This window comes from Squalius cephalus (assembly GCF_949319135.1).
Source record: "Squalius cephalus genome assembly, chromosome: 14".
NCBI classification, from domain to species: Eukaryota; Metazoa; Chordata; class Actinopteri; order Cypriniformes; family Leuciscidae; genus Squalius; species Squalius cephalus.
The window spans coordinates 33,718,590-33,738,089 of NC_137135.1; the positions used below are offsets into that span (position 1 = coordinate 33,718,590).

The 19,500-nt window shown below is 39.3% G+C and overlaps 2 protein-coding genes across 16 annotated transcripts in view; both read left to right on the forward strand.

Annotated features, from left to right (window-relative positions):
* LOC307170773 (protocadherin gamma-A11-like) overlaps positions 1-19,500 on the forward strand; it is a gene marked incomplete at its 5' end in the record, with an annotated part of 204,737 nt that overhangs the window by 166,115 nt on the left and 19,122 nt on the right. Inside the window, one exon of one of the 15 annotated variants that reach the window (XM_079892062.1) lies at positions 3,568-6,034. The exons of 12 other annotated variants lie outside the window; for them this stretch is intronic. In XM_079892062.1, the coding sequence (XP_079748188.1) occupies positions 3,593-6,034 (2,442 nt within the window). Of the gene's footprint in view, positions 1-3,567; positions 6,035-6,378; positions 8,969-9,405; positions 12,018-19,500 lie in introns of those variants that run through there. 2 more of the 15 variants (XM_079892056.1, XM_079892060.1) reach the window with 2 other exon arrangements.
* On the forward strand, positions 282-2,806 carry LOC307170894 (protocadherin beta-15-like; the record flags this gene model as incomplete). Its single annotated transcript, XM_079892203.1, has 1 exon — positions 282-2,806. Exon 1 carries the CDS (start codon positions 338-340, stop codon positions 2,804-2,806), a length of 2,469 nt encoding a protein of 822 aa, XP_079748329.1. The 5' UTR covers positions 282-337.

Consider the following 19,500-nt stretch of genomic DNA (forward strand, 5'->3'; position numbering starts at 1 on the left):
TTTCAGCTGTTTTAACGCAAAATGTATTCCACAATGGTCGCAGTTCATATAGTTTTTGTATTTCTCTTCAACAGTATTTTTCAGTGTAATATTTCTCTGATGCTCTAAGTGCCGCTGTTGGTCAGTATGTTCTTGTTTTAAACACTCATTTTTAGATCCTCCTCCACTTTCTGACATCATACAGTCTGCAGAATATCTCTTTCATTCGGACGGTCTCTTTTTAACACTGTAGCGTCGAGACATTCGCTGCCCAGTGTTTTCGGGTGAAGTTCGATTTTTCAACCTTCTTAACTCTTTTGTTCTTTGTCTTTTCTTCTGTATGGAATAGAAGATTTGGATGATGTCGGTTCTTTGTTGTTTTTACGCCCAAAGAGGCGCATCTTCGACGCGGATTTCATCATGGCTAATGCAGCCTCTCGTGCTCTGCGTCTTTGTCATGGCCGTTGCGCGCGGCCAGGTCCGCTATTCTATTCCAGAGGAGATGACAAAGGGCTCGCTGGTGGGAAATATCGTTCAGGATCTCGGTTTGGATGTTAAGAGGCTGAAATCTGGTCGAGCGCGGATCTTTACGGAGGACAGTCGTGAGTACATCGGTCTGAATGTGGATAAAGGGACGCTGATAGTGAAAGAGAGGATAGATAGAGAGGAGCTGTGCGCGCAAGTGTCTCCCTGCTCCTTACATTTTCAGATCATTCTAGAAAACCCCATGGAGCTGCACAGAATCGATGTAGAAATATTAGATATAAATGATCATGCTCCAGTTTTTGTTAGAAAGGAAATAAGTTTTCAAATTAGTGAGCTAGCGGTTCCTGGAGCAAAATTCTCTTTAGATAATGCACAAGATTCTGATGTAGGTTTAAATACCCTTCAGAGATACACGCTCAGTCCAACTGATTATTTTTCTCTGAAAGAACAGATGGGAAATGATGGATTGAAATATGTTGAAATGATTCTACAAACACCACTAGATAGAGAAAACCAAGAGGAGCATAAACTAACATTGACGGCGTTTGATGGCGGCAGTCCCCAGAAATCAGGCACTATTAAAATAACTGTTCTTGTAATCGATGCAAACGACAATGCTCCTGTATTTAGTCTCCCTGTGTATAGAGTTTCCTTACTGGAGAATTCACCAAAGGGCACTGATATAGTGAGTGTGACTGCAACTGATAAAGACAAAGGAACGAATTCTGAACTGACCTATTCCTTCTCACAAACATCAGGAAAGGCTTTAGAGCTATTCAATATAGATGCTGAAAGTGGTAGCATCACTGTTAACGGTGACTTGGATTTCGAGAAATCAAAACATTTTCAATTACATGTTGAAGCAACAGATAAAGGTGGCTTGACAGATTCCTGTAAAGTTATTATTGAATTAATTGACGTTAATGACAATGCACCTATGATCAGCGTAATTTCATTTTCTAACCCAATACCTGAGGACGCAGCACCGGAGACTGTGATAGCGATGCTGAATGTCAAAGATTTGGATTCGGGGAGAAACGGACAGGTTAAATGTTCAATTGGTCCAAATTTGCCATTCAAAATAGGGTCATCTGCTTCAAATTTCTATAGTGTGACAACCGATCAGTTATTAGATCGTGAGAGAATATCAGAATATAATATCACAATAACTGCTATTGATGAGGGCTCGCCATCTTTCTCTACTAATAAAACACTGACACTGAAAATCTCTGATGTCAATGACAACGCCCCTGTGTTTCAGCGTCAGTCATACACCGCATATGTGATGGAAAATAATTCCCCCGGAGTCTCTGTTTTATCTGTTAAAGCGCATGACAAAGACTCTGGCAATAACGCGCGTATTTCATATTTTCTAGAGGATGTTCTTGTGAATGGCGTCTCTGCCTCGACTTATATTTCAGTGAATGCAGAGAGCGGAGAGATTCTTGCTGTCCGTTCTTTTGATTATGAGCAAACAAAAGAATTTAACATTCGCGTAAAAGCGCAGGACGGAGGCTCTCCTCCTCTCAGCAGCAACGCGAGCGTGAAAATAATCATTCAGGACCAGAATGACAACGCGCCTCAGGTTCTGTACCCGGTCCAGTCAGGTGTTTCTGTGGTGGCTGAAATAGTGCCTCGTTCGGCAGATGTGGGTTATCTGGTGACTAAAGTGGTGGCTGTTGATGTGGACTCTGGTCAGAACGCCTGGCTCTCATATAAACTGCAGAAAGCCACAGACAGGGCGCTGTTTGAAGTGGGCTTACAGAATGGAGAAATAAGAACTGTACGCCAAGTGACAGATAAAGATGCTGTCAAACAAAGACTCACTGTTGTAGTGGAGGACAACGGGCAGCCCTCTCGATCAGCTACAGTCAATGTTAACGTGGCGGTGGCGGACAGCTTCCCTGAAGTGCTCTCGGAGTTCACTGACTTTACGCACGACAAGGAGTACAACGACAACCTGACTTTCTATCTAGTCTTGGCCTTGGCTGTGGTTTCATTTCTCTTTATCGTGTCTATCATTGCCATACTGTCAGTCAAATGCTACAGATGGAGACGCGAGCGGATGTTTTATAAATCTGGAGCGAATCTTCCAGTTATTCCGTATTATCCGCCTCTTTACGCAGACGTAGGCGGCACAGGAACTTTACAGCACGTGTACAATTATGAGGTTTGCAGAACCATTGACTCCAGAAAGAGTGATCTGAAATACGTCAGACCTTGCAGTGAGAGCATCATTAGTCTGGACACCAGTGGAACACAGACACTCACGCATGCGCAAAGAGGAAAACTGAATAATGACGATTCTTTTGATCAGGTGAGCTCGGGTGAATACTTATGAATAAGCTTTTCTTGTGTCCATTTGATTATTATTTTTTTCTCCTTCCGACTTTCTCAGTTCTATTAATGTTCACTGTATTTTTTTTTATTATTATTTATTTATTTTAGTTTTGATAGAAAAAAAACTGTCAGCTGTAATTGAAATGTACTGTACTGATATCATTTTGTTTGGTGACTATATATTTTTCACACTTGTTCATATTAAAACCATAACATTTCAATATTTTATAGGAAATTATATGCACGGTCTTTTAAATATATTTTTCCAGTTGCACTCAGTAAAGTAAGAGGTTTAAAAATTGTGAGTGTGTGTGCGCGCCTGGGTCAGTCACAATGAATCGCACCTGCATTATTTAAAGGCTATTTTATATTTTCTGCTTTGCTTTTGACTATTTTTCTTACATCATATTTTAGGCGTTCTGATGAAACATGTTTTAATTAACATTTCATCAAAAATCTGTCTTAACGCGAAATGTATACTCCTTTGGTTGTATTTCTTTTTTCTTTTCTTTTTTTTTTACTATCTCTAACTATTTTTCAGTGTAATATTTCTCTGATGCACTAAGTGCCGCTGTTGGTCAGTATGTTCGTGTTTTAAACACTCATTTTAGATCCTCCTCCACTTTCTGACATCATACAGTCTGCAGAATATCTCTCTCATTTCACACTGGCTCTTTCTAACATTGGATCTTTAGACCATCGTCTGGATCTTCTTTTTGTATAACCGATATTTTACATCCTTTCTAAGTCCTTGGACAGTCTTCTCATGTATTAGAAGATTTGGATTATGTCGTTTCTTTGTTGTTTTTACGCCCAAAGAGGCGCATCTTCGACGCGGATTTCATCATGGCTAATGCAGCCTCTCGTGCTCTGCGTCTTTGTCATGGCCGTTGCGCGCGGCCAGGTCCGTTATTCTATTCCAGAGGAGATGACAAAGGGCTCGCTGGTGGGAAATATCGTTCAGGATCTCGGTTTGGATGTTAAGAGGCTGAAATCTGGTCGAGCGCGGATCTTTACGGAGGACAGTCGTGAGTACATCGGTCTGAATGTGGATAAAGGGACGCTGATAGTGAAAGAGAGGATAGATAGAGAGGAGCTGTGCGCGCAAGTGTCTCCATGCTCCTTACATTTTCAGATCATTATAGAAAACCCCATGGAGCTGCATAGAATTGATGTAGAAATATTAGATATCAACGACCATGCTCCTGTTTTTGTCAGAAAGGAAATAGATTTTCAAATAAGTGAATCTGCACTTCCCGGGGCTCGATTTTCATTAGACAGCGCCCACGATCCTGACACTGGCACCAACGCGCTAAAGTCATACACGTTAAATCCAACAGATAATTTTGATTTGAAGGTTCTAGCACGAAACGATGGCTCAAAATATGTCGAAATGGTTCTTAAATTACCTTTTGACAGAGAGACTCAGGAGGAGCACAAGTTAACCCTTACAGCCTTTGATGGCGGCAATCCGCAGAGAACTGGCACTGTTAGGATAAGTGTTACTGTCATAGACGCAAACGATAACGCCCCTGTATTCAGTCAACCTGTTTACCGTGTTTCTTTATTTGAGAATTCACCGAATGGTGCTGTAGTAATCAAGGTAAGCGCCACTGATAATGACCAAGGCGCATACGGTGAGATTACATATTCTTTTTCACGTAGTTCAGGAAAAGCCCTTGATTTATTCCATATTGACACAAATACAGGTGAAATTACCATAAAGGGGTGTTTGGATTACGAGAGGGCGAAGCAGTTTGAGTTAAACATAGATGCTACCGACAAAGGTGGTTTAACTGACTCTAGCAAAGTTGTAATCGACATTACAGATGTAAATGACAACCCCCCTGTAATAAGTGTGATTTCATTTTCTAACCCAATACCCGAGAACGCAGCACCAGAAACTGTGATAGCGATGCTGAATGTCAAAGATTTAGATTCAGGAAGAAACGGACAGGTTAAATGTTCTATTGCTACAGATTTGCCGTTCAAAGTGAAGTCATCTGCCCAGAATTTTTACAGTTTGATCACTGATCAGCTTTTAGACCGTGAAAAAATCTCAGAGTATAATATCACAATAACAGCTATTGATGAGGGCTCGCCATCTTTCTCTACTAATAAAACACTGACACTGAAAATCTCTGATGTCAATGACAACGCCCCTGTGTTTCAGCGTCAGTCATACACCGCATATGTGATGGAAAATAATTCCCCCGGAGTCTCTGTTTTATCTGTTAAAGCGCATGACAAAGACTCTGGCAATAACGCGCGTATTTCATATTTTCTAGAGGATGTTCTTGTGAATGGCGTCTCTGCCTCGACCTATATTTCAGTGAATGCAGAGAGCGGAGAGATTCTTGCTGTCCGTTCTTTTGATTACGAGCAAACAAAAGAATTTAACATTCGCGTAAAAGCGCAGGACGGAGGCTCTCCTCCTCTCAGCAGCAACGCGAGCGTGAAAATAATCATTCAGGACCAGAATGACAACGCGCCTCAGGTTCTGTACCCGGTCCAGTCAGGTGTTTCTGTGGTGGCTGAAATAGTGCCTCGTTCGGCAGATGTGGGTTATCTGGTGACTAAAGTGGTGGCTGTTGATGTGGACTCTGGTCAGAACGCCTGGCTCTCATATAAACTGCAGAAAGCCACAGACAGGGCGCTGTTTGAAGTGGGCTTACAGAATGGAGAAATAAGAACTGTACGCCAAGTGACAGATAAAGATGCTGTCAAACAAAGACTCACTGTTGTAGTGGAGGACAACGGGCAGCCCTCTCGATCAGCTACAGTCAATGTTAACGTGGCGGTGGCGGACAGCTTCCCTGAAGTGCTCTCGGAGTTCACTGACTTTACGCACGACAAGGAATACAACGACAACCTGACTTTCTATCTAGTCTTGGCCTTGGCTGTGGTTTCATTTCTCTTTATCGTGTCTATCATTGCTATACTGTCAGTCAAATGCTACAGATGGAGACGCGAGCGGATGTTTTATAAATCTGGAGCGAATCTTCCAGTTATTCCGTATTATCCGCCTCTTTACGCAGACGTAGGCGGCACAGGAACTTTACAGCACGTGTACAATTATGAGGTTTGCAGAACCACTGACTCCAGAAAGAGTGATCTGAAATACGTCAGACCTTGCAGTGAGAGCATCATTAGTCTGGACACCAGTGGAACACAGACACTCACGCATGCGCAAAGAGGAAAACTGAATAATGACGATTCTTTTGATCAGGTGAGCTCGAGTGAATGTTTATATATGAATTTTCTGCTTTCCGATTTAACTGTCAAGCATTACTTGAAATGACAGTTTTATATCTTCCACTTAGCTTTTTGACTACATTTGTCCGTTTTTTTTTTTGTATTTCTGTCAATTAAACATCTGCATTAAAATGTTTTTTATTATTATTATTATTATTATTATTATTATTATGATTTTTATGATTATGATTATTATAGTTTTTTATTTTATTTATTTTTTTAGTGTAATATTTCTCTGATGCTCTAAGTGCCGCTGTTGGTCAGTATGTTCGTGTTTTAAACACTCATTTTAGATCCTCCTCCACTTTCTGACATCATACAGTCTGCAGAATATATCTCTCATTTCACACTGGCTCTTAACATTGGATCATTAGACCATCGACTGGATCTTCTTTTTGTATAACTGATATTTTACATCCTTTCTAAGTCCTTGGATAGTCTTCTCATCTATTAGAAGATTTGGATGATGTCGTTTCTTTGTTGTTTTTACGCCCAAAGAGGCGCATCTTCGACGCGGATTTCATCATGGCTAATGCAGCCTCTCGTGCTCTGCGTCTTTGTCATGGCCGTTGCGCGCGGCCAGGTCCGTTATTCTATTCCAGAGGAGATGACAAAGGGCTCGCTGGTGGGAAATATCGTTCAGGATCTCGGTTTGGATGTTAAGAGGCTGAAATCTGGTCGAGCGCGGATCTTTACGGAGGACAGTCGTGAGTACATCGGTCTGAATGTGGATAAAGGGACGCTGATAGTGAAAGAGAGGATAGATAGAGAGGAGCTGTGCGCGCAAGTGTCTCCCTGCTCCTTACATTTTCAGATCATTCTAGAAAACCCCATGGAGCTGCATAGAATCGATGTAGAAATATTAGATATCAATGACCATGCTCCTGTTTTTACTAGAAAAGAGATCAACTTTCAGATAAGTGAGCTTGCCTTACCCGGTGCTCGTTTTACTTTAGACAGTGCGCACGATCCTGATGTAGGCTTGAATACGCTCCAAAGATATACTCTGATACCAACTGATTATTTTTCATTGAAAGAGTTATCGCGCAATGATGGTACAAAATACGTAGAAATGATTCTGCAATCGCCGTTAGACAGGGAGAAAGATGAAGAACTGAAATTAACTCTGACGGCATTTGATGGAGGGAGCCCTCAAAAATCCGGAACGGTTAAAATAAGTGTCATAGTAATTGATGCAAACGACAATACACCCGCGTTTAGTCAGTCAGTGTACAGAGTTTCTTTAGCAGAAAATGCAGCGATAGGTACAGTAGTGCTGACAGTAAGTGCTACAGACAAAGACAAAGGAGCAAATGGTGAGGTGACATATTCGTTTTCACAAAGCTCTGGGAAAGACTTAGATCTTTTTAGAATCGATCAGAACACTGGTCAAATTTGCGTAAATGGCCTGTTGGATTATGAAAAATCAAAGCAATACGAACTGAATATTGAGGCCATGGATAAGGGAGGACTCACAGATAATAGTAAAGTGCTCATTGAATTGACTGACGTTAATGACAATGCACCTGTTATCAGCCTTATCTCATTTTCCAGTCCCATCCCAGAGGATTCCGCCCCAGACACAGTGATTGCGATGCTCAACATTAAAGATATCGACTCCGGTAAAAACGGACAATTTAAATGCTTCGTTAATTCAGATTTGCCATTTCGCATCAAATCGTCTTCCTCAAATTTCTACACTTTAGTTACTGAGCAGATTTTAGACCGTGAAAAAATGTCTGAATATAATATTACAATAACAGCTATTGATGAGGGCTCGCCATCTTTCTCTACTAATAAAACACTGACACTGAAAATCTCTGATGTCAATGACAACGCCCCTGTGTTTCAGCGTCAGTCATACACCGCATATGTGATGGAAAATAATTCCCCCGGAGTCTCTGTTTTATCTGTTAAAGCGCATGACAAAGACTCTGGCAATAACGCGCGTATTTCATATTTTCTAGAGGATGTTCTTGTGAATGGCGTCTCTGCCTCGACTTATATTTCAGTGAATGCAGAGAGCGGAGAGATTCTTGCTGTCCGTTCTTTTGATTATGAGCAAACAAAAGAATTTAACATTCGCGTAAAAGCGCAGGACGGAGGCTCTCCTCCTCTCAGCAGCAACGCGAGCGTGAAAATAATCATTCAGGACCAGAATGACAACGCGCCTCAGGTTCTGTACCCGGTCCAGTCAGGTGTTTCTGTGGTGGCTGAAATAGTGCCTCGTTCGGCAGATGTGGGTTATCTGGTGACTAAAGTGGTGGCTGTTGATGTGGACTCTGGTCAGAACGCCTGGCTCTCATATAAACTGCAGAAAGCCACAGACAGGGCGCTGTTTGAAGTGGGCTTACAGAATGGAGAAATAAGAACTGTACGCCAAGTGACAGATAAAGATGCTGTCAAACAAAGACTCACTGTTGTAGTGGAGGACAACGGGCAGCCCTCTCGATCAGCTACAGTCAATGTTAACGTGGCGGTGGCGGACAGCTTCCCTGAAGTGCTCTCGGAGTTCACTGACTTTACGCACGACAAGGAGTACAACGACAACCTGACTTTCTATCTAGTCTTGGCCTTGGCTGTGGTTTCATTTCTCTTTATCGTGTCTATCATTGCCATACTGTCAGTCAAATGCTACAGATGGAGACGCGAGCGGATGTTTTATAAATCTGGAGCGAATCTTCCAGTTATTCCGTATTATCCGCCTCTTTACGCAGACGTAGGTGGCACAGGAACCTTAAAGCAAGTGTTTAATTATGAGGTGTGTGGCACTACTGACTCCAGAAAGAGTGATCTGAAATTTGTTCGACCTTATAGTCAGAGCATCATTAGTCTGGACGCCGGTGGAACACAGACTCTGCAGCACATTCAGGAGCATAAACCGATATCCAGAGATACAGAAAATCAGGTGAGATTTGAGGAATGAGATTGTGTTTAATTTAATTTTTAATTAGTTTTGTTAATGCTTCATTTTAAAATATACTCTTATTTAGTGACGTGTTAAAGTGCACTTTAAACATTGCGTATTGGCGTGAATGGAGTTTTACGTATTTGTGTATTTTCATTTTGACTTACCACAAGAGGCTTTTGTCTGTTTAAAAGTGAATACTATTATTTCAGCTTGTTTTGAAAAGAAACAAAGTGTTTTTCTCCACTGTAGGTCTTTTACAATGATGTGCGTAAAGTGGATGTTTCCGCTTGCACCTTGCTCCAGCACAGCACTACCCCCGTTTCCATAAACAGCTCTCATAACGCGCGTGTGATAAGCAATTTGCAGTTCTTAGGTCTAAACCCTAAGTGTCGCTGTTGGTTGATAAGGTAGATCTGGCTGATTTTATGCATCATACACGCCTTCCGTGCCACTTGGGCAGTGCATTTAGTACAAAGCCTTGCGCACCGCAAAATCTGGATGACGCATTTAACAGGCAATATAAATATAAATTATTTCGTTTTTAAATTTCACTTTAATTATTAGACGTTTCTTCGCTGTCGAGTGGATATTTTATTTACTATTTTTGTGAAAGATAAATCGAAGCTCCACGATCAACATGAGAAGGAAGGATTGCCATTCTGCATGGCCGTCGTGTGTTCTGCTGTTCTGTGCACACTTTCTCTGTGGCGCGTACGGACAGGTCCGTTACTCCGTGCCAGAGGAGATGGCACCCGGTTCATTCGTCGGAGACATAGTTAAAGACCTAGGTCTTGAGCTTAAAAGGTTGACAACGGGGAAAGCGCGGATATTTACAGCAGGTGGCCGGGAATATGTCGAGCTGGACCGGGAGAAAGGGCACATCATTATTAAGGAGAGAATCGACCGGGAGCTTTTGTGCACTGGTGCGGTATCAGCATGCAGTCTGAGCTTTGAAGTCATCTTAGAAAATCCCATCGAGCTCTATCGCATCACCATAGAAATATTGGATGTTAATGACAACAGTCCTGCATTTCCAAGAGGTGAAATTGCATTAGAAATCAGTGAGTTGGCTTCAACCGGAGCGCGTTTTACTGTGGATAGCGCAGTTGATCCTGATGTCGGCATTAATAGTATTCAGAGTTATTCAGTTCATCCTTCTGATCATTTTACACTAAAGACGCAAAGTCGATCCGGCAGCAGTAAAAACGTCGAGCTTGTTTTGCAAACGCTTTTAGACCGAGAGAAGCAAGAACATTTATATTTGACTTTAACTGCTACAGATGGAGGCAACCCGAAACGCACTGGCACGGTAAAAATACACGTTATTGTTTTAGATATAAATGACAATCCTCCGGTTTTCCAAAAGGACACATACAGAATATCCATCCCAGAAAACACCGCAAAAGGATCGTTGCTGATTATTGTTAATGCAACCGATGCGGATACCGACTCAAATGGACAAATTGGATATTATTTCGAACACACCACACCCAAAATTCGAGACCTGTTTTCTGTCGATCCATCTAGTGGTGAAATAAGATTGATAGGTGAGCTTGATTTTGAAGAGTCTTCAATACATGAGTTTAAAATGCAAGCTAAAGATCAGGGGGGGTTATCAGATTCTTCTGAGGTGATTGTGGAAGTAACAGACGTAAATGACAACACACCAAAAATGACGCTTATGTCTTTCTCTAACAGTATACCTGAAAATTCGCCACTTGGAACCGTAGTGGCCATGATAAATATACAAGACAGCGATTCTGAAGAAAACGGAAAGATTACCTGTTTTATTGACAGAGACCTTCCGTTTAAAATCGAATCATCTTTGACTAATTATTACAGTATTGTCACGGACTCAGAGCTAGACAGAGAAGACATACCTGAGTATAATATTACCATTACAGCCAAAGACAGCGGCAGCCCTTCTTTGTTTAGTAAAAAGACATTGAACGTTAAGATCACTGATGTAAATGACCACGCACCGCAGTTTGAACAGGATTCATATAGTGCGTATGTGATGGAGAATAATTCGCCCTCTCTGTCTTTGTTCAGTGTTAAAGCGCATGACGCAGATTTGGGAGCAAACGCACGCGTATCCTACTTAATTTCAGATAATGATTTGAACGGCACACCAATTTCGTCTTTTGTTTCTATTAACTCCGACAGTGGGACGATTTATGCAACAAAATCGTTTGATTATGAACAATTAAAATCATTTACAATCACAGTAAAAGCGCAGGACGGAGGCTCTCCTCCTCTCAGCAGCAACGCGAGCGTGAAAATAATCATTCAGGACCAGAATGACAACGCGCCTCAGGTTCTGTACCCGGTCCAGTCAGGTGTTTCTGTGGTGGCTGAAATAGTGCCTCGTTCGGCAGATGTGGGTTATCTGGTGACTAAAGTGGTGGCTGTTGATGTGGACTCTGGTCAGAACGCCTGGCTCTCATATAAACTGCAGAAAGCCACAGACAGGGCGCTGTTTGAAGTGGGCTTACAGAATGGAGAAATAAGGACTGTACGCCAAGTGACAGATAAAGATGCTGTCAAACAAAGACTCACTGTTGTAGTGGAGGACAACGGGCAGCCCTCTCGATCAGCTACAGTCAATGTTAACGTGGCGGTGGCGGACAGCTTCCCTGAAGTGCTCTCGGAGTTCACTGACTTTACGCACGACAAGGAATACAACGACAACCTGACTTTCTATCTAGTCTTGGCCTTGGCTGTGGTTTCATTTCTCTTTATCGTGTCTATCATTGCCATTCTGTCAGTCAAATGCTACAGATGGAGACGCGAGCGGATGTTTTATAAATCTGGAGCGAATCTTCCAGTTATTCCGTATTATCCGCCTCTTTACGCAGACGTAGGCGGCACAGGAACTTTACAGCACGTGTACAATTATGAGGTGTGTGGCACTACTGACTCCAGAAAGAGTGACCTGAAGTTTTTGCGGCCCTCTAGTCAAAGTGTTTTAAACGTTGACTTAAGTGGCACGAGGACTGTGCCAAAGCAAAACAGGAATACAGAGGAACCAGATGTTAGTGCAGAGGTGAGAAGTCTTGCTCATACAATATTTGGTCATTTAATTTACACTTACACCTTTCTGAACATCATCACAATAGATCTGGCATCTATAACTTTGTCTCAAAAACTGTGTGATCTTTTCTATCTATCATTATTGCTCAGTTTCTTCAAATCAGCTGGTGTTTTGGTGATTTTAGTGGATGGATGAAGTTGGTTCTCCTGAAGTTCACACATTTGTCCTAGTAGAGGATCCACAGGTGTTGTTGTTGTTGTTTTCTTTATTGAACTGTAAGTCCCTCACAAGCCCTTACATTCTGCTTGTAGTGACACTGATGATATTTCTAGCTTTGTTTGGTGCATTAGCATAAATTAGTTTTAAAGTGTGCTTGTGCTATTTTACTTTTAAACTGGCTTGATGTTTGTCATCTAGTGTGGTGACATTCATATTCAGTGTGCCTTAAGTATCTAAATCATTTTTGGATCAACAATATGTTCATGTGTTAGGCAAAGAGAGAACATTCAGTGGAATATAAACAGTGGATATAACTTTCTTAATCACTCAGAATTTGTCAGCTGGTGTTGAGCCAAGAGGAGAAACAGGAAATGTGCTCTGATTTCACAGACTGAAGAGTCGCGGGGGAGGGGTTGTGTGTGAGGCGAAGCTAATGCAACACAATAACATCCAAACCGATTACTTGCTTTATCAGATGAAGAATAATTAGCAAAGCAACTGTATGCATTCTCAGATATCTCAGATTTTAGTTTCATCAGAATTGTGATGGTGTAAATGGATGGAGTGTGAGAGAGATGGAGAAGGACAAATGCTGCAGGAAGCACACTATTCTTTCATACACTGACCCATTTTCTGCTTCACACACACACATTATTGCCCTGATCATGCAGTGGCACTGAAACATGTACTGATACACACACAGTTCAAATTATTTGAGGAGAAAAGGCAAGTATGTAATGTGAACAAGATGAAGCATGAGTGGAGAGAGAGAACGCCAGTGCGCACTCAGTATCTCTACATAAGACCACTGCAATGCGATGCTGGCAGCCATTTTGAGCATCTACACAACTGCGCAGTTCTGTACATACAGACAGACAGTATAAGATGAACCATATGCAGACAAATTAGTGACAGAGAGAAACTATAAGAGCTGATAAATGAGTCAGTTTTAATGTAAATGTTAAAAAAGTCTGAATTTGTTTACTGTTGTGTTCGACAACACAGCTATCATAAATGAGCTTAAAATGCTTATATCAAATTTAGAAGTGACCATGTTTTTTCCGCTCTTGCCATCAATAACAGACAAACACACATTAAGTTCACTCATCTTATATCTTGTTCCACTCTGAAATGCATCATATTACAAAAGTAAATTTGGTACTTTTATGTCAACTTCAAGCTTGTATATTTTGGTTTATTTTCCAGTGTTCTCTACTAGCTGCTCTTTGATAGACTCATTATTATTTGTGGAGCCTCTGCAGCACATTACAGAGGAGCTGTGTAAAGAGAGACATGTGCTCGTCAGATGTTCTGCTACTACAGGAAGTCGCCACGTTTTAGCCACAGTTTTAGTGCCTGTTCCATGCTATTACGTCTCTGTCTTTATGAAATGAAAAGGAGTTTAAATGTCTTTAGAATTGACCTGAATAGCATGCAAGGTCACTCATGCACTAACACACCTTCTGTTGTTTGTGTGTGGTGCACACGTCTGCACTTCTTCATTTGTGACCGTGTGAACCGTTACCCTCTTTGCCTTGAATGTCCCACATCTGGACTTCATTTCTCTAATCTTCAGTTCCTGGACTTTTTAGTGCCTTTTCTTTAATGTACACCATAAACCCACATGCTCTTAGGCTTTGAGGAGCTGTTTCCTCACAAATCACTGCAATGAGCTTCTCGCTTCAAAGCATTCTTTATTGGCAGATTGCCACTGTATAAAAGCCAGTCTGAAAGGTCAAGGGTACTGTTATATATATATATATATATATATATAACATGGCTACGTTGGATTGTTTTTAGGTTACACTTTCTTTTACAGTACTTGCACTTACATGTACTCATGAGAAAAAGTTTTAATGTGTACTTAAGGTGTACTTACCTGAGAAAATACTGTTAGGAGTAGGTTCAGGGTTAGTACCTAGTTATTACACAGTTATTATAATTACTGTAATAAGTACATTGTATGTATTGGGGACAGGACTGTGAAATAAAGTGCTAGCGTTTTATAACTTGAGTACGTTCTGTCAGGTGTGTGTATGCTTACTTTACATTACATTAGGAATAAATATGCTAGGTAAAGGTATCAAAGTGAGGTGTTTAAAAGCTTAAAATGTCGTGTATATAAATGTTTTAGTATGCTTATATTTTGCTGTGGTTATAAAACATTACACATCTTTGCAAGAAAAAAACAGATTATGTTCCGTGTCTCTTGAGTTCATAGTGTAAGAGTTTCAGCTTTATTTTCAACACTTCTTTAAAGCTTCTCACATCTCTCCTTAAGAAGTCTCTCCTGAGCTTTGTGAACAGGTGTGGCTCTCAGAGGAGATTAATATGGGATGATCGTTGATTCGGAGAGCAATGCTGTTATTTAAAGTGCACATGCTCTCATATACATGTAATACAGTTCATACAGAGTCATGCTCATCTGGGACATCCATGTGAATCATTCTGTGTGAGATTGTGCATATTGATTTGCTGGTTTATATCGTGTGTGTGTGTGTGTGTGTGTGTGTGTGTGTGTGTGTGTGTGTGTGTGTGTGTGTGTGTAGCCTGCAGCACACTGATCCTCTGAAAGGATTAGACTGGGTTTATCAAGGCCAGTGAGACAGTAGGACAGAAACACACACACACACACACACACACACACACACACAGTGACAGCAAACTAAAGCCATGATGCAAAGCTATTCACACTGGTTGATTAGGTTTCTTATATCTGCGAGTGGGGCGTATCTTTATGATTTACTTTGCTTCCTGTTAATGTCAGATGCAAATAGAATTATTTATCATAAAAACAAAGTATTATTAGAATTTTTTAGAATTTTCTATATAGAACTCGTGTTCTTGACTCAATTTTTAAAGAACTCTTTGACAAAAAGGTTCCATATAAGGAGAAATGTCTTAAATGAGCGTAATACTTTCATTTTTAACAGGTTATTTCATTTTTTTCTAGTGATAAAGTATGTAAACAAGCAGTTTAATTTATAATATGCTAATTAAAACAAAATGAATCAAATAAAACTAAATTGATAGAATGTTCCCATGTTCCATATAAAACCTTTTCTTCTAAGGCTGTAAAGTGTTATTGTTTGATTAATTTTCTTATATATATATATATATATATATATATATATATATATATATATATATATATATATATATATATATATATATATACTGTATATCAAGTGTCTCATCTCTCTGTACAAGAGAAGCTGTCTTTCCCTCATGTGTATTTCTCTCCATCCTTTCACCCATTTCTCCCCTCCCCCTCTCCATCTGCACCGCCTGCAGTCATTATCTGATGTGTTTGTGAGTTCTACACGGTCAGCGTGAAAGAAAACCTCCAAAAACATGCATATAATTCCCTCACAAGCCCTTACATTCTGCTTGTAGTGACACTGATGATATTTCTAGCTTTGTTTGGTGCATTAGCATAAATTACATTAGTTTGTGTTTAAGTATGAAGTGGTGTTAAATTTCCGATGTTTTGTGTGGAGGATAACTATCATTTGTTCTGTGTTTATGTCATAAATGCCCTCTGCCTTCACATCTTCCTCTTCTGGCCCAGTTTCCATCCCTTGGTGGGATGGTGTTGCCACGGCAACAGGCTGACTCACAGGCAGGGCTGTACCATTATTCATGAGTCCACAGGGGGGCAGTGAAAGGTTCAGGGCTGGATGTGATGTGGTGAGCGGCTGCTGAAGGCCTAAAGACTCCCCTGTCATGGATGGAGGCATGAAGCCACCAGAGATTCTGGGTTAATGTGTTGGGGGAAGGGACAAGCGTTTGTGTTTTTATAGGGAGCATGATTGCATCAGTGAGAACTTGAAATTCTGTTATAAGCTAAACATATTTTCTCATTATTTTGCGTATATATCCGTGATTGTTCAAGAGGATATAGATCTCTTATTAATTCTTCTACAGTAATATTTTATTGTAACCCATTTGTTCTAAAATAGTATGTTAAATAAGAGTTTTTGAGAGATTTTATCAGGACCTTACCACATTGTACACAACTTCATGTCTCTAATAAAATTACATTTTAAAAAATATATTGCCAGAGACAACAGCACATACCTTTATGAGCACTGTTGTCATTGTGAGGGCAATACTTTTTCTGCATTTTCATCTGCTGTCCTCATACCAACGTTTGTGTGTGTGTGTGTGTGTGTGTGTGTGTGTGTGTGTGTGTGTGTGTGTGTGTGTGTGTGTGTGTGTGTGTGTGTGTGTGTGTGTGTGTGTGTGTGTGTGTGTGTGTGTGTGTGTGTGTGTGTGTGAGAGAGAGAGAGAGAGAGAGAGAGAGAGAGAGAGAGATATGGAGGTTTGAATTATTAATATCTGAAGCTGCTGCTCATCAGACGTGTTTGATTTCTCTGAACATTCTCTCCTTTCTCCTTTCTTTCATAAAGCTTTCTGTCTGACTCACGTAAACAAATGTTCATGTATTTGTGTTCTTGCTGAAGTGTCTCGATCTGCTGAAGGTTTGGTAAGTATGAGGGTCCTGCACATGTCTGCTGTTGCATCACTCTAATCAAATCTGTTTTTCTTCTTCTTTTTCATGTCCATGTTGCTGCTGATGCTGTGATATCTTCTCCTCCTGCTCATGTGTCTGATCCACACCTGTATCTGCAAATAAAGGTAAGAGTTGCATTGAAGACACACACATGTATCACCCAATTGTGTGCTTGTTTCTTTTATAAAATGCATTCTACTCATACCCCACATTTTATTATTCCACTTCCAAAGGTAGATCTAAGCATAGTTTGTTTTCTACAGCTACTGGGATATTTTGCATTTTATAATGTACGCTACTAGTCTACAGTTTGGACACACATTAATTTGTTTCTCATTATCTTAAAATAATTTTAATTCATCTAAAGGCTTCCACTTACATGCTTGCTGTTAGTCTTGTAGATACATTTAAATTGTGTCTATGTATGAATGTCTTTACAAAACATTTTTAAATGTATTTATTTATTTATTTATTATTTTAAAACGGATACTTCAGGAAATGTATTATTCTAACTGTAGAAAATAAGAAGAAATACATTGGTGTGTCCAAACTTCAGTGTCACATGATCCTTCAGAAATCATTCTCTCCACTTAAACCCTATACATTTTATATTGTCAAGTTTGTTTTCACATTTTCTCATGATATTCACCCGTGAAAGGTGTAATTTCCACATTGTTTCTGCTTTTCTGGTGAGTTTTTTTAATAGTGTACTGTGGAATATTTAAAAAGGAGCAACCTACAGCTGAAATAGTTTATACTTTAGAAAATGTAAACTTTAAGATTTTCAGCATCTGTGCAATTTAACTGGGACTGTTGTATAATGCAGCTGTCTGGGTATGTGTGTAGTTAGTCTGTGTGATACTAAAAGACTGCTTTGTTGTTTGGATCGAGGTTGATTTCTTTGTATAAAGAGGTGGCTGACTTGTTTACTGAGAGCTGATTTGATTACGTGTGTGTGTGTGTGTGTGTGTGAAGCAGATGGTTCGGTTGGCTGCGTGTATAAGCAGGCGTTTAGCTGAGCGGCGCTGTCCGCCACTGTAGTGCTGAAACGGGCTCTTGCATCCTTTCCCTTCTCCTCTATATCTCTAATAACAACATTTGAGATCCGCTCTCTCTCACACACCTCTCACTTGCTTTTTATATACCTTTAAGTTTTGTATTTATCATTAATCGTTTTTTTATATATATAATAAATTGTTTGGGCTGTTTTCGTGTCCTTTATGCATAAACATGTATGTGCGCATGTAATGGACTGTTTTCCGCTCGCCCCTCCCCTTCCTGATACTGAACACACGCGCAGAGCTGCAGTTCAGGAACTCACCACAGGGCGGCGGTCAAGATAACGCACCGACACACACGTGCAGCTGTCAGTCACATGGTTATAATTTAACATACAAGCTTTAAGAAGTCTACAAATACATAATCTGTACTCAATAAAAGATTTATTAGCATCATATGGTATTCGTTTTACACTAATTATTAATATTTAAAGAAAACAATGAATAGCAACCAAATAATAATACAAATAATGGGTAAAACTTTACAATAAGGTTCATTAGTTAACATTAGTTAATGTATTTAATAAAATGAAATAACCATGAGCAATACATTTTGTTACTGTATTTGTTAATCTTCTGAAAATCCAGCTGTTTATTTGTTCATGTTAATTCACAGTACATTAACTATTGTTTAAGATTTTAATAAAGTATTGGTAAATGTTGAAATGAACATTAACTAAGATTAATAAATCCTGTGTAAGTGCAGTTCATTATTAGTTCATGCTAACTAATGTAGTTAACTAATGTTAACTAATTAACCTTATTGTAAAGTGTTACAAAATAATATTTAATATGAATATCGACATAGTTTAATAATGTTGGATAAGGTTTAACATGGATTTGTAAGAATATTCTATAAATATATAAATAATTCTAGCAGAATAATGATATATTTATATAAATTTGATTTATATAATTATAATATTAACACTTTACAATAAGGTTTCATTCATCAACACTAGTTAATGTATTAACTAACATGAACCAAACATGTGCAGTACATATATATATATGTATGTATATGTATGTATGTGTGTGTGTGTGTGTGTGTGTGTATATATATATATATATATATATACACACAACCCTATATATATTTATATATTTATATATATATATATAGTTATAGTTATGCAATAGCTACTGTATTTTTATACAATAATTTTAATATTTTTTTTTTGTAGGTTATTATTATTATTATTATTAGTAGTAGTAGTAGTATTAGTATTATTATGAAATAGCAGAACTGCACTGACCAAGACATTCATCCAGCCCTACCTTACCGAACCATTTGACATGGAGCATGGACTTAACAAGCATTGATGTCACATTCATCCATAGTGACTTTAAGCCTGAGAACATTTCTTTAAGCCTATATACTTATATATTAATTATATTAATTCTAAAACTTTATTAGTGTATATCCTAAATATATTTTTTAATTCCTAATAAATATGTATATATTTATAAAATATATAAACCTAATATATATATATATATATATATATATATATATATATATATATATATATATATATATAAATCAAAAATAAACAGAAGATCTGTCTTACAGCGAGACACTTAAGTTTTTGACACTTAAGACACTTCAGTTTTCAAATGTTACGGTATAAAGAGGGGAAAAGAAAATCACTCTTGTTGAAACTGCGCCGTCTAGTGGGCTGTCGTTGTAGTAAGTTGTCGA